The sequence below is a fragment of the Cyprinus carpio genome, chromosome A6, assembly GCF_018340385.1.
Source record: "Cyprinus carpio isolate SPL01 chromosome A6, ASM1834038v1, whole genome shotgun sequence".
NCBI classification, from domain to species: Eukaryota; Metazoa; Chordata; class Actinopteri; order Cypriniformes; family Cyprinidae; genus Cyprinus; species Cyprinus carpio.
Genome location: NC_056577.1, coordinates 2,838,654 through 2,854,384, shown reverse-complemented (window position 1 = coordinate 2,854,384; position 15,731 = coordinate 2,838,654). Strand labels below are relative to the sequence as shown.

The window sequence follows — 15,731 nt, the reverse complement described above, 5'->3', positions numbered from 1 at the left end:
ACAAATGGTTTCATGCTCTTGATGGTAACTAATTCAACACAAACTTTGTTTATCCTTGTGATAAAAACTTGAAGCTGTATTTCATGTAGTCTGGCATTTTTGCATAAGAAAAGGTTTGAAAGGCATTTACTTCTTCCTTTTACATGTTAATACGTATACTTATTTTATCATACCTATTTACGGTTATAAAATAAATTACATTTTATTGTTTGCATTTAGCATTGGTTTTTTTTTTTCACCACCGTCTATTACAAGCAACTTGAGAACCAAGGCATTAGAGATGTTAAACATTATTATGCTTTTGATAAAGATCTTGTCTTTTCTCCTCCCTTTTCTTTCTGGAATGTGAATGAAATCCATCTTTTTAAATGCACTGCAGTGCCAGCATATAAAGTATGGTCTGTTAACAGGTGTCTGAACACGACATGTCTTCTCACTTCATTCCTTTGTTCTTCCTCAACTTAATCCACTGGTATCCTGACCCGTGTTAATCTGTTTACTGCGTGAGTTCTGCCGCAGAGCTGCCAGACCTCTGACAGGTGGGTGGCGATGGTCTCGCTGAGGCTGATGTGGCTGACTGACTCACTCATCTTCCACCACTTTCTAATAATCTCACCACAACATCCATTATCAAGATCAACATGAATGTGAAAGAGGGAAAAAGCCAGAAAGAGGAAGGGAACATGGAGAAAACATTTTGTTTGTGTGTTAAACAGGTTAAGTTTTCCATCTATTTGTAATGATGCAATGCATTTGGTTTAAAATGCTAGTTTTAGAAATTAAACACGAGAAATGAGCATGATTAAAAATCTAATCCAAATGTCTCATTTTTATTTCTTCAGGACTATTGCTGAACCTAACATTAATTTTAGCTGAGTGATCTGTTGTAACTTTTGTTTTTCTGTGGACTATAAATTTTGACAGTATTCCTGTGATTTACTTTTCATTGTTTTCTTAATAAATCTCTAATTAGGATTTTTGCATTGCATTTAAATATTTGTATTAAAACAATAATATTTATATTATTTCTAATATTTAATAACTCAATTTTATTTCAAAATAACAAATTTAATTGTTTTTTTTTCTCTTTAATTTATTTTCTCTTTTACCTGTGGAAATATAAGAAATGCATATTTTTTAATAACTTTTAAATAACACATTGAAATAAATGACTCAGTGGCAGAAAATGTTTGTGCTTTAAATGTTGTCAGATATTTAGGCTGAACAGAAAAGGGGAAAATAACTTTTTAAAATAATATTAAAAAATATATGGAAATATAGACTTGATAAGTAAAAGAATACACTAATTACTGTTACACGTCAGGTTCAGATCATATATGTGGTTTATTCCCTTTCATTTCACTGATAAATTATTCACATTTATTTAAACAATTCAGAGATATCCGATAAATCGACTCTAAATCGACAAAACACATGGCATGACGTCAGGAGCGTCAGTCTGAAGTCTTTCTGAAGTCTGCAGGAGCTTCATCCATTCATTTTTGGTCCCTTTACAACATCCACAGACAGTGAAGACATTTAAACTTCTTTAAATATACAAACGGGAGGCTTCACTAACCTTCTACCAAGGCTGTGCACCTGCATAAGCTTATTTACAGAAACAAATTAATTAATGTGCTCTTTTTTTACGTTTCAAAGTGCAAAGCCAGGGGCGTTTGGAAAAGTTTAAAACCTCTGCCATGCAGCCGGACCGCAACACTTAAAAGTTGTCCAAACTTCTCCACTCAGCCATGCTATATAATAATGAAACAGCTCCAGCTGTTGATTTGAGCACACTAATGTGATGTGGATCCTGAAACAAAACGTTGACGGCAGAATGCATTGATTTGCATGAATCAGTGGTCAGTTTGGAAGCGTGTCCAAGCCGAGTGATGCAGCGTGCTGCTTGGCCCTCAGACGCAGGTTCTCAATGCTTGTGGTTTTGCTGTTGAGGGCCGGTAGACCACTGGAGCCCTGCAGCAGAGGGCTGCTCCACATCTGCTGGGCTTGGGACAGGCTCTGGTAGTAGGGCTGACACGGTAGGGATCCCAGCGGAGACGCCATGTTCACGTTCATGCCCAGGTAAGGTAAGGAGGACGGCGCGGTCACGTCGAAGGCGGGATAGTGCATGAGGTTGTTGGTGGCAGCCATGTGCTGGCGAAACTGTTCCTGCAGACGGAACAGACTGAGAGGAGATGAAGCGTAGGAATTGGTGTGAGCCACTCCGCTGCTGATGCCACTGGAGGAGGGAAGAGCTGGAGAACCAAGCGGCTCATCTGAGGAGAGAGAGGAGACAATGTAACAATATAAATCCCAAAAAAAACTTTCAGTGAACAGTTGTTAAAAGAACCATTTTTTCTTAGTGTGAAGAAAATTGTAATAATATAAAGAAGCTTTTCCACTAGAGCCTTTTGTGCAGTGGAAATGTTCCATGGATCTTAAAGGTTCTTCATGGAACCACAGATGGCAATAAAGAACCTGCACTTTTGACCATATTTGGCTTTTCAGTTTTTGTAAGTACTGGTTAACCTTTTTTTCTTGATATCTTGTGACTTTTTCTGATTTAGAGTCATGAACATGCATACAGAGTTTCAACACTCTGATGTGTTGTGGAATGTGCATACAATTTGTTACGTTTGTGATGTTTCCGGGTCAGTTTCATGGTTAAACATTACATTTTTTATTGTGTTTTATGTCATGTCAGGTTTTCAGCTACCTCTGTAGGTGTTATCTCATTTACCTTTATGCATTTAGTAGATGCTTTTATTCAAAGAAACGTGTGTATATTTCTTGCATGCAGTTTCACTAGGAATCGAACCCATGATCTTGATGTTGCTAGCACCATGTTCTTACTGTTTGAGTTTCAGAAAAGTACACAGAATAAGTGCTATTCCAGATTTCTTCTTGTTTAAAATGTTTTAAAAATAGTTACAATACTGATTATAAAATATAGAATTTTGAAAATGTATTATTATTTTTAAAAGTTACAGTATAGAAAAAATCATATGTTCTTGTTGTTTTTCTTAGGTTTTTTTTTTATTTTTATTTTTTTTAGAACTATTAATGTTCAAGGTTTACTGTTTTACCTCATTTATTTATTTAGCATTTTTCATATTACAATTTTTAGTGAATTATTTTGTCTCCAATGTGACTGTACCCACATTTTTTACATAATAATTAAAAATCTGAAAATATAATTCTGTTGTTATTTACTGTTATGGTGCCTTTCGGACATTTTTTTGGAGCTAGACCCTTTAGTATGTGCACCTCGGAAGGAAGAAAGAAAGGGTGTGGAAATTATGACAGTAATTTAATTTTTGGATGAGAGTATCTCTTCAATTCCATTCATTCTTTAATCTATTTGAAAAGTGTTTCTGTTTGAGGATTGTGAAGGAAAGATCATATATAGCTTTTCTTACCTGATTTAGGTCTGATTGGTTTGCAAGAAGGTGAACTGTCGTCTATCATCAGGGTAAGCCCCTCCTCTTTTGTTTCATCTTTGATGGACAGTGATTCATCCTCTCTGTCAGTCATGTCCTCAGCCCCTGACTCCGCCCCTGACTGTTCCGGTGAGGTGACATTCACCTCTTCACTCAACTCACAGGGAGGGGGACATGTGGAGCCACGCCCATCTGAAGAGAAGGGTGGGGCTTGAGCCTCAACAGGTGGAGCTTCTTCTTTCCCGTCTTCCTGAGCGCCCTCCGTCCCAGCTTCCTTCAGCCGCTGGAGCTGCTCTTTCTGTAGGCTGCGCTGCTTCTTGCGGAACTTCGCACGCCGGTTTTTAAACCACACCTGTTAGTGTGAACACATTGGTATTTGTGAAACTTTAAAGATTGTCAATCACAGAATTAAGGTGAATAGGGTAAAAATCTTATGTAATTGATATCACTGCCATACATCCCCGGTTAATTAATCACAGTACATTCAGACAATTGTTTTCTATTACAGTATTCTGAAATGTTATGTTTGAATATGTAAATGAGGTATTGTCTACCTAAGTAATTAAGTCAGTCTGAATGCTGGATAAAGCCAAGTTAAATTTTCTTGATTCATTTTGTTCAAGGGTTTTCAAAGAAGGGATTTTAGATTTTTCTTTTTATCACTCCATAAATCAAAAAAATACTATCAATCAGTACAAAAACAGGAAAAAACACAGGTGATATGAACCAATCCCTCTGTAGATACCTTTAGAATATAAATAAGATTTAAGAAGTTTTGTGTATGTAAGTGCTGCTGAATTGAAGATTTCTGATTTCTGTGCAGGAGAAAAAAACTTATTTTGAGAAAATATATGTATTGTAATTGAAAACTACTGAAGCAAATGGATCAAATGTAATAAAATCAACACTTAAAAGTGTAGTTTGGCTGTTTTCTTTCTACTAGTCTGAAAGAAGACTGGTTTTGTAAGCAAATTATCCCAAAATCTCAAAATTGTCCAGTGCATGAATTAATAAAAAATAAAAGCCATGGTTTTGCCTGCTGTGCCTTAAGGTGTTAAGTTTACAATATATAACATTGTAATTCTGCAAACAACCTGCAGCCTGCATAGTGGAGTTGTGCACTGGCAAGGTTTGGTTGCTTTGGGATTTTTGTTTTGTTTTTCACTTATTGGCTCTTGATCTCATTATTGTAGGAGACTAACCCCATTGGCTGCTGTCGTCGCGTGTTGTGAACTCACCTGTACTCGAGCTTCGGGGAGGTTGGTGCACATGGCCAGACGTTCTCGCATGACCACATCAGGGTAGTGAGTTTTCTGGAAAGTTTTCTCCAGCGCCTCCAGCTGCTGCGCGGTGAAGGCAGTGCGGCTGCGGCGCTGCTTCCTGTGCTGAGAGCCGTAGCGCGCCTCCAGGATGATATCTGAAAATGTGCAGTCATCGAGCATGAAGATTTATGTTCAGTTTTATAATATCTATCTATCTATCTATCTATCTATCTATCTATCTATCTATCTATCTATCTATCTATCTATCTATCTATCTATCTATCTATCTATCTATCTATCTATCAGTCATTATTCCAGGCGAGCGGATGCCACTCTTACCTGCCAGTCTCTCCGCGAGCGTGAGCGCGTGCACGGATGGCCGGTAGTCGGGCGCGTGCTGCGCGTGCTGTGCGGCCTGTTGATGCAGGTTGTACATGGCACTCAGAGAGTTCATGGCGTGCAGAGAGTAGCCGTTCACCCCGTAGTGCTGCATCGCGTGCCTCTGATAAACGACAGACAATGCACATAATTAGCCTAATCTCATGACTAAAACAATCATAATTTATGAGTTCATGCTGCTTTTGAGGTTGCAGCTTTGCGTCTAAAATGATTTTATATTCTAAGCATTTATATTCATGAAGAGAACTGAATAATGCAATTCAGAAATGTATTGTTTTAACCTATTTTGCATCTATACTTTAAAATGTTTAAATACGCCACGTGCTGCACCTGCATCTTTTTCATTACAAATACTGTAAATCATCAATTTTCCCGCGTACAGTATTTTGGTTTAAATTAAAACATTTATTCCTCTAATAAATAATAGAATAATTATTTATCATATGCTGTTTTTGACAGAATGTGCACTGTAATAGAATAGAAGTTTCTTACAACAAAAATGTCGTGTATCAGTCACAAACAATATGTGCTTATAATAAATAAATAAAAAATTCTTGTAAAACGCTTACTTATGAAAGCTTATTTAATAGCTTCAAATCTACATATTTTTAGGCTACGTATTTTGTCATTTTATTTCATTCATATCGAGATATTTAATTAAGTTTCTATGCTACGTGATGCTAAGGTTTTCTTGTATCCTTTTAAGCAAATAATGTACTGACTTTTTGACATAACCTACAAATATTATAACGGTAGCCTATACATTGCGTACTATATATATATATATATATATATATATATATATTATATATATAGATATATTATATATATATATATATAAACAATTGTTTCATTTAAACTGAGCAAAAACGTTTAGGCTATTTATTGTTGATGGCGCATTTCACAGTCTACACTATCGATGATGAATGTTTTCGTTTAGTTTGCAAACAGCCGTGAAAATCTCTGATCGATGGGGTTATGACAGGTCGTCTATCAAATTAAATGTAGGCATATATCATACATGAATAATTCGTTAAGGTATGTTTAAGACATTTAACAATAGGCCTAATTATTGCGCATTCTCTTTAACAAGAAGGGCATAACATTTTCTGTTATCATAAATAATAAACTAAGCATTTTTATATGCTTATCCGCGTGTAAAAAAAAACAAAAACAAACTTGAACTGCCATAATAAAAGACAATTAATAATAATAATAATAATAATAATGATAATTATAATAATAGCAGATGATTGAATTTTTTTAATGTGTAAGGATTTTTCATTGTTAAACTTCAGTTTGATCAGTCTTTAATCATTGATATTTGATTACAGTGGTAATAATCTCTTTATTAGTCATTATTATTTTTTGAAGCAAGAATAAGTGTAAGCAGCCTGAGGGTTTAGGATTTAGTCCTCACTAAAGAGCCCATGGCAATTGTGTCACTGACACCAAATTCCCCAATGTAATCATATTCCAGCCACATGGGAATACTTTAATTCGGCTGAACAAAAAGTGCTTTGCTAAACATTTACTTTGCCCTCCCAGTGTTAAGCTCAATTGGGGCTCTTTCTGTCCTTCATCGCCTCTGGGCTGGTTTCGCTGAAGAGGTATATGTGTGCATTTATGCTGTTCCCAGTTGGGCCGCGTCTAATGTTGGTGCAAATAGCTTTCATTACCAGTCTGACATGATGGGACGCGAGGCAGTTTCTGTTTGACGACACTTGGTGCATTTTTTTTTTTTTTTTTTAAAGACAACACAATTTTTCAAAAAAAAAAAAAAAATTTTTATTGATTAAAATAATTTTAGGTGATCGGCACAGACAACAACACATCACTAAAATATATACAGCAACATGTAGCCTATTTGTTTCTTCAATTTTTTTCTTTAAATTTTCATTGTACACTGCTCGACAAATCAGGGCAATCAGTATAAAAATATATTAGAATATATTTAAAACCCATAAAATATACTTCATATAGCCTAGGCCTAAATATATAAATCAAATTTTAATCATTTCTAACCAAACTGAATATGCATTAACGAATGATCCGTCGAGCACTGTAAAAAATGGTTAGAAATAATATATATATTACATTTATTTTTTAAAAGGTCAGAATTTTATTAAATATGACTAAATCATCCCGATTTACACCCGCCAAAATAATTTATAAATCCGATAAATATAAATATTTATAAACAGATCCTCAAAAATGCACATAATACAACGTTTGTTAAAATCATTTTGAGGTTTCCATTTTATTAGTCTAGACTTTAAAAAAGTCCTAAAGACAAAAAGAAAAAATACAGATGTGGATCATTACCCTAATTTTTTTTTTTAATTGGATGAATGAAACACTTTTTTCAGTGTACCTCAATAATAGACTGAACAAAACAAGATTTAGATTTAAACCTCAGTTAAAAGCAATTAAATTTATGCGTGATTCTGTTTTAACTGATGAAAGCAGATTTTCGCAGTCTCCTATGAATTTTTAAAGTGGTTACTCACCTCTCTGAGAAGTTTTTGTTTCTCCTCGAAACAGCTTTGTAGCTGACAATTTGCGCAACTGAACAGAAATTATTTTTCCCAGTCTGTAGTTTATTATCCTGTTGGAAGTCCAAAATATCCGAGACTGTTTGCAGCTGCTGTGTTCTGAAGAATGTTTGATGTTAGTCGTCAAAACATATCACAGCCTCCCCGGGTCAGAGCACCAGGAGGTCCCGCCCACCGACCAATGAGGAACGCGATGAGATCACAGCAGAACCTCAGTGGCCAATTTCACTGTCAATCAAGAGGTTTTCCGTCACCTTCAGTTCCAGCAGTTTCATGGGTTCGTGCTGACCTGTGCAACGGAATGCTTCTCTGCCTGTCTTCACAAACACACGGCTAAATCTGTAAAGAAATAATTGGACAGAAATAATTAGACAGTAACATTTTCTGTTATCATAAATAATAATCTACACGTTTTAAAAAGCTAAAGGTTTTTAAACCTCTGAAAAGAAATGCCTAATTGCATTTTATGCTTTTAGGACTTTCTCATGAATGAATATGATTTATTATTTTTACACCATTAAGCAACTGCAAAAACAGTCCATTTAGGAACAGCTTACCACTATTAAACAACTGTAACACAGTTGTAGAGATTGTCTGGCAGGATAATTATGAAAAAAACACATAATTCATAAAATTCACTGTATTATTTGCGTTACACCTCTGACAAGCTGTTTTTAAGAGGGATCGAAGCAAAGAAGGTGGAGAGAGAAGGAGATCTCTGATAGATGGCAGAAGCCTGAGGATTTACAGAGACAAGACGCCATCTCAGCCTTTAAAACAGTCTTAAAGTGACGGATGGTAAGAGGATTAAAACAATAATGCCCTTCTCTTCTTCAGACAAAAAAAAAAAAAAAAAAAAAAAAAAAAAGGAACCGTTTAGGCTGGAATTAAGAAGAGGTCTTTTAATGTAAAGCTTGCACATTTTGTTGATATATTCAGGGTGATATTTTCAGTCATGGCAAATTCATTAAAGCCTTTATTGATGCAACACGGGGGAGAGAAAAAAAAAAACTTGGCCATAGGACATATTGTTTATTTTTTCATGTATTATGCATATTAAAAAAAAATCCTATTGCATTTATTTATTAAATTAAAAATCAGCTAATGAATGCTTATCTCGTTACACAACAACAACAACAACAACAATAATCTAAACTAGTATAACCTTTCCTTTTTCTAAGGTTCCTGATCTACCCGAACTTCCTCCTGTTCCTCAGTATTTTGCTCACATCTGCGCGCATTAGGGTCTAGAAAAAAATCCGATTAATTTTTGAACCAGTGAAAATAAGAAGTTAAATAGGAGGAAAATCTGGGTAGTGTCTCTTTGTAAAGGCCATTTTTAAGGCAATTAAAGCGAGGAGAAGTTCCTCAGCGTCTCAGACTCTAATGCGCATATGTCCAGCACGTCTGAAGGGTTTCTGAGGCACTAAATACATTCTTCTGGATAAAACTAAAAGTCTAACATCCCCGCCGAGAACTGTCATTTGTTTTAGCCTAAGGCTTGTCAATTTTTAATAACAATTTTCAGTACTGACCAACTAATAATAATCATGCTGGTGAATGTCACTTACCGTAGCTAATTACCGAGCTTCTCTGACAAAAATAAATAAATAAATAAATAAAAACCTAATCGTCTTCCTCGAGTCAAAATCTTCTACTTCTATCACTTGATCCTTCGTAGCGTCATGTAGCTACACTGTAAAAAACAATTTGTTGAGAAAACTTTGTTACCTCGTTGCCTTTATTTTTTTTATTTTTTTATTTTTTTTATTTTATTTTTTATTTTATTTTTTGGTGTGATGCAATTGTTTCAAGATGCATTTTTTAGTTGAAACATGTTGTACTAGTTTATTCAACTTTAGTTGAGGGCCAATAATAATGTATTCAGTTTGATATGACATTTTATTATAGCCACCTGGTGAGTTTTCTTTGTTCTATTTAGAGAATATTGGCAAAATTGAATTTTATTAACTGAAGCGATAAAGTGAATGAATTTTCTCTCCAAATGGTTTTCAGTGTGAACACTCTTTAATTACGAGGAACTTTAGCAACATTTACAAACATCACTAATTAAAGTTGCTTTAAAGACATTTTCCGAAAACATAGGCTAGACCTACATTACATATTCCAAAGGTTTGAAGCAGGGAGAGTTTTTATAATGCTGATGTTTTGCTCTGACCACTTTTGCTTTTCTGGCCCACATTTCTGTTAACATATTCAGTCTTCATGGACGTTGTTCTGTGGCATCAATCTCTGTATTTTACACCGAACAGGCTTCATCACAGAAAGCCTCTTTAGATGATTTAACGTCTTTCCTCTTGGAGATGATGCTCTCGCATGGCAGATCTTCAGAACAAAACTTTATCCTCTCTTAAAGCTCAACCGACCAGCCAAAATGTGCAAGCTTACTCAATGAGGTGTAAAACCAACTTTAAACCAATGAGCCAAATGCAATACCCTGGGTTTTAGTCAGCCTACTTGAATTTCATGTTTATGATATGGATGTATCCAAGACTTTATGGTCTGAATTCGATCAAGTCTGCCTCTGAGAGACGTACTAGACTAGGAACACTTGCAAAATTATCTCTTATTATTGTGTTTTGAATGTAAACACCCTACTTTGACATTCATAGTGGGCTGAACCTCTCTATTTCTGGTCAAGGGTATTGTAGTATGTGCTGATATATAGGGAATATTAATAATTTTGATGAATGGTCTTAAGCTGACTGCTGCCTGGGGACTCTTGTGACAAGAATAGCAAAACAACTCGCCAGAAGCAATCTGTTAGAAGTGTTATTATTAAGACATTTGGTTCAAATATTTTCTTCGAGCTTCTGCTGAATCTGATTAAAACTGGCCAAAATAACACTGCCAGCACAGTCCTTCTTCAATAATACTAAACAGCACTGGGATTTTTTCTGCTTTAACATAAATGCACATGGTCAGCACTTAGGGTTGAAATATTTTTTTGGGGATGGTTAACACAGCATGATGTTACTGCCGAGACAGGGATTGTCTAGCTATGTTTTTCTCTTCTGAAAAAGGCATGGCGATGGCTTTAAAGAGATTTTTAGTGACAGAAACTAGTTTTTATTCATCGTTACTTAAATGACACTGCTTATCTGTAAAAATCCAATCCAAACTGTTTTGTTTTCTTTGTTGGAGTATTTCCTATAAGCAGGAAGTTTGGGTGGGACATATCAAAGTGATCATTGCCTTTTTAATAAATAATATGTTTTAGTTTATGCCACAGCCTTATGGCGATTATTATTTTCTAGTCGTGGCAAGTGACAAATGTGTCACTTGTGTTTTCTTGTTTTCTTTCCTAAAAGTGAATTTTGTCAACTCAAAAAGACTAAAAGCCTAAAAGTGTCATACCAATCAAAAGCTTACATATTGTTTTTTTTGTTTTTTTCTTCTAGATAAAACTCATTCTCTGGATTCTTTCCTAAAAGAAGGATTTTGAAGAGTTCAGAATCTGATCTGAAGTCTGAACTGCCGTCCCCGTGAGTATTTGGACACCAGAGCTCTCCTCAGTTGGTTTTCCCAACTTCCCATCTGCTTAACCCACAGGCCATTTCACAAACATGCTATCTTGCATTTACATTCCCTGCGGCCGGACACACAACAACACCTTTTGTGTTGATCTAATCCTGGGGCTCCACCGTCTTCGCAACTCTGGAGGATAAAAGCACCATCAAACCAGTACTTTAGGGGGAAAATCGTCCCTAATCCTAGCTTTACCTAAACAAAAGGAAGGGAAAAAAAAAAACAAGAGGGTGGAGAGAAATTGTGCAGAAACAGGGCAAGACCTGGAGCAAAGATCTATACAAACCGCTTTCCTGGAGAAACTAAGCATTTCTAACAGGCTTTCAGGGCCACTATAGTGACACAAAGTACCAAGTCTTAGAGAACGCTCTACACATTAGATATTTGACTAGTTAAATGATAAAGCATTGAAACTTTCATAGGATTTGTTAAGAAAAATGTTAGTTTTTAACGTATCTTAACATGTATGTTTTTTACTTATTTACACTCCTGATGCTACAAAAGCTTATCTGTATTACAAGCCCAAAATGAGTGTTTCTTTGCACCAAATTCATTTTCCTTAACAAAAAATAGGTTGCAGGTTGTTTTTGAGCAAGCAAGCAAAAATGCAATTATCCATGTAATCTTGCATAAGACTTTTAAAAAAGACTTTCGAAAGAGCAGAAACTTTGTTGCTGAAGACAAAGGTTTTCTGTCCAATCAAAATCTACAGGATTTTGATGCAAATTCAGTATGTCACTTGGTAGAAGCTAATCAAATTAGGTAGATGCATGTAAATGTAAAAGAACATACTATCTGACATTTAGGTTACAGGTTGTTGCATCACTGCTAATAGTCAGTCTGGTTTGGGACATGGGTTCGGCACCTGTAGAATTCCAGTGACTGATTTCTGCAACTGGTATAAATCTTAAATATAATTTCCTCCTAAATCTCACCCTCAGTGGCCACTTTATGAATCTAGCGATGAAGGCTTCCATTCCCCCCACCAAACTAAACACAACAACAACATTGCCCTCCTGATCCTTACCCTCACAAAAAAAATCAAAAATTGAGGTAAAGAATGAGCCGATGGAGTCAGACTCAAGCCACGCAATGACTCTCTGGGGTCTAAACACAGCCGTATACACACACCAACCCCTCAAACAAACTGCTTCTACTGACCTATTTGTTTCCTTGTACGCATTTTAAGACAGGCTTGTCTGATGAGTAGAAACCATTTTCAGCGCACTAGATAGTCAGGTACTAATCCAAATGAGTGTTTGAAGCACTTGATGGGATTGTGAAACATTTTACATTTAAGTAGCACGTCCTTAAAAAATAGATGAGAACAGGTAATTTTTATGCCTTTTACATTCTTTAGTTTGAAGCATCATTCTATTATAGAAATATTAGAGAAATAATAAGTTGAAGTTTCATAGCACCTTTGATGAACTACGTGTATGTGTGTGTGTGTGTGTGTGTGTGTGTCGCCACAGGGATTCTAGCTGCTTCAGTGGAGTCAAGGCTGTCAAGCCCCTGACCAAGTGTGTCTAACTCCTTCACAGATGCAAACAGCGAATGAACCCTCCAGCCTGTCTCTCACTTAGCTGAAAGAGCCCTCATTGAGCTCAACTAACCATGTAACGAGTGAGAGCAACCTGTAAGACGGGAGACCGCTGGAGAACACACACACACACACACACACACACACACACCGCTCAGACGCTTGCCTAAACACAGATAATCCCTGTTGCTCACTGTAGCAGCGGGGTGCTAGTGAACAGAGCAGTGATGGATGTGTTTGTCTACTTATCTTCCCCTAATGATCAATTGATTTGCAGCCCCTGGGCAGCTACACAGTCCAGCTTTTGACCGATACGGTGGTAGTGAAACCCAGCTGAGGTCAGTCCAAATTATTTCCACATGTAATACTTCCATGCACTGTTATTTTTTGTCCATCCAAAAGTTTCAAAATCATTTTTAATGGAAGCTGTTGTTTGGTACAAGTGCGGCATGAAAGTTCAGCACTCCACATAATGGCATTCATTATTTACAAGGAAGTCTACTTTTCTAGGAGCACTTAGAAAACTCTGTTATATCTGTGCCTTTTCACAAGAATGACAGTCCTGTGGTGTGACATGATATACATCATCTAAAACTTTTCTCAAAGTCATTTTGCTAAATATTTTTAGTAGTTATCGTGCAAGGCATTTTTATATTGTACTTAAACAAAAATCTAATTTTAAACATTTAAATCGCACCACAGGACTGTTTTAAGGACCTCATTAAATGAATTTCTGAGCACAGTTTTCTTTCCTGTGTTTTCTGCAGGACATATTAAAGAACCTGCACCTTTAATAAATATATAAATATAAATATAAATATTTTTTATTAATTCATTTTATTATTATAAATAAAAACAGACATTTATATATAAATTAATAATAATGATAATAACCCATAGTCTTAAGTCATCAATATTTTTGGTCTGTTTACCGGGATAAGAAAGATTTTAATGTTTTTATATCTGTTAGAATTAAAAAAAAAAAAAAAAAAAAAAAAAAAAAAAACTACTCATAATATATTTATATTTATCTTATATTTATCTTATATATAAAACTAAAAGTATGGACTTAAAATTGCAAAAGTAAATCGTAAGTCAAACTAAATTCAATGTTCGCATGTAAATCAACAATCAAATTACAGATGTTAAATTTCTTCAATGTTTTTTGCAGTATCTGTTCACATTTCAGACCAAAATCGCAAATTATTTTACTTGACAATTCTTTACCTTAAATGTCATGAATTATTTTTAATCATTTGCATTTACATGTCTGTGCAGTAGTCGAGTGTTCACTATAACACTGGTGCGACACTGGATTAAAAAGAGAGAGAAAGTTTAGCAAGACCAGTAAATTGATGTATAAATTTATATAAATGTTTCCCATTTGAAAAAAGCCACAGCTTTTTAAATAAGGCTGGGTATAATCTGTTTCCACTGTGCTGTGAGATCTTGCAGGGATTTGCAGAAACATTCGCCCGTGACACAGATCTACATAATCATTTTAACTTTCTCCCCATTCCTTCCCATGATTCTCCTGCTGTCACTTTAGATACTGTTAAAACTGATTTGGGTTCCTTAATCGGGCGGTATTTCTTACACTTTTAAAATCTCTAATATTATAAGGAGATTATTTCATTTATAATTGATTGAGCGCATTTCCTGCAGTGCCACTTCAAAGTTGCTGAATTGAAGATGCATTTAATAGCCAATGCATGCAGAAAAGAGAAGAGAAAGAGAGAGAGGGAGGGCCGGAATAGGGACACCAGCCAAGATCTTGACTCCCATGCTGTGGGAAATGAAGCTTGCAGTCTTTTCTTAACAAAGCAAGAGGCAAAGATATCATGAGGGCACTGACATAGGGCAGGTGGTGATAATACACTCCTGCTTGATTCGGTATAATTTTGGTTTAATCCATATTCTACATCACCCATGTGATCAGGTGTTACCAGAACTGCTCAAACCAGACAAATACAGTGGATATAGAAAAGAATCACCCCCTTTAAAATAATCACATTTGGTTGCTTTGCAGCCTGAAATAAAGATGGACATAGTTTTTGTTTCATCCATCTGTATTTACTCAGTGCAACTTATTAACACCAACATGCCATAAAATATAAAATAAAATAGAATCGCTGAACTGGAAAAAGGATCACCCTCCTCCTAAAAATGACTTGCAAATTGAGTCAGGTATGGCTGATCACCTTCTCAACAACACACAAAGCCTTCTTACATGTACTTAAAGACAAAAACATCTGCTTACTGATTAAAAGTATACATAAATGCACAATAGATGATCAGTTTGCTCCAATGTTTTATGATACTTCATAAATGCCTATAGGGTAATTGATTCTGTTAATAAACATTTTCTTTGTATTTTCTCAATAGTTCATCAGATTCTGTGCAGCAGACATAATCTCAGTAGCAAAATTATTTTTGCAATTATACAGAGCTGCTGCCGTGTAAATACTGTAACATGTTATCATGAGTGAAACAGGCCTAACTCCACTAGAATGAACCATTACTGATAATTAACATTTTGCAATGCAAACATCATTTTGCTTGGCTTTTATTATTATCTCCAAAAAAAAAAAAAAAAGCAGGGTTCAGCTTCTTTCTCTGTGACATACATAGACCTCCAGTCAGGGCTGATCAGAACCTCGCTCTCGGCCTTCATTAACCCAGTGAGGAGAGGACGCTATAACACATTTCCAGAATATGGGATTGTCATCTGTCTGATCATTTATGAGGGAAATGAGTTCTGACAGTGGGCCATGGCCAAATGGGATCATAATCCTCTTAGTGCCCATCCTTATTAAACACCTCTCTAAATGACATGAAAGGCTCCGGCGGGGGTGAAAAATACTATTATTCCCCCAAAATAGAATCCCGGGCCCCTCAGTGTACAGTATATGTATTTTACTTTTGGTTTTATGACAAGTGTGTCTAAGACTTCTCAAGAATAATGTATACGAGGAACTCACCC

General features: G+C 35.6%; 1 protein-coding gene across 1 annotated transcript; it reads right to left on the bottom strand.

Annotated features, from left to right (window-relative positions):
• Positions 1 to 1,330: 1,330 nt before the first annotated feature.
• Positions 1,331 to 9,360, bottom strand: dmbx1b (diencephalon/mesencephalon homeobox 1b). The gene is made up of 6 exons (XM_042757526.1): positions 9,228 to 9,360; positions 7,612 to 7,995; positions 5,042 to 5,204; positions 4,679 to 4,857; positions 3,420 to 3,792; positions 1,331 to 2,276 (listed from the first exon to the last, which is right to left on the bottom strand). The coding sequence occupies exons 3-6, from the start codon at positions 5,193 to 5,195 to the stop codon at positions 1,864 to 1,866; spliced, it is 1,119 nt and encodes a 372-aa protein (XP_042613460.1). The 5' UTR covers positions 5,196 to 5,204; positions 7,612 to 7,995; positions 9,228 to 9,360; the 3' UTR covers positions 1,331 to 1,863.
• Positions 9,361 to 15,731: the final 6,371 nt, after the last annotated feature.

Bases quoted from the DNA above. Each gene is read 5' to 3' on its own strand.
- dmbx1b (XM_042757526.1), bottom strand. From the start codon at position 5,195: ATGCAGCACTACGGGGTGAACGGCTACTCTCTGCACGCCATGAACTCT. The intron at 4,858-5,041 runs GTAAGAGTGGCA...GCACATTTTCAG, and splicing joins GCTCGCGGAGAGACTGGCAG to ATATCATCCTGGAGGCGCGC. The intron at 3,793-4,678 runs GTGAGTTCACAA...TCACACTAACAG, and splicing joins TCCCCGAAGCTCGAGTACAG to GTGTGGTTTAAAAACCGGCG.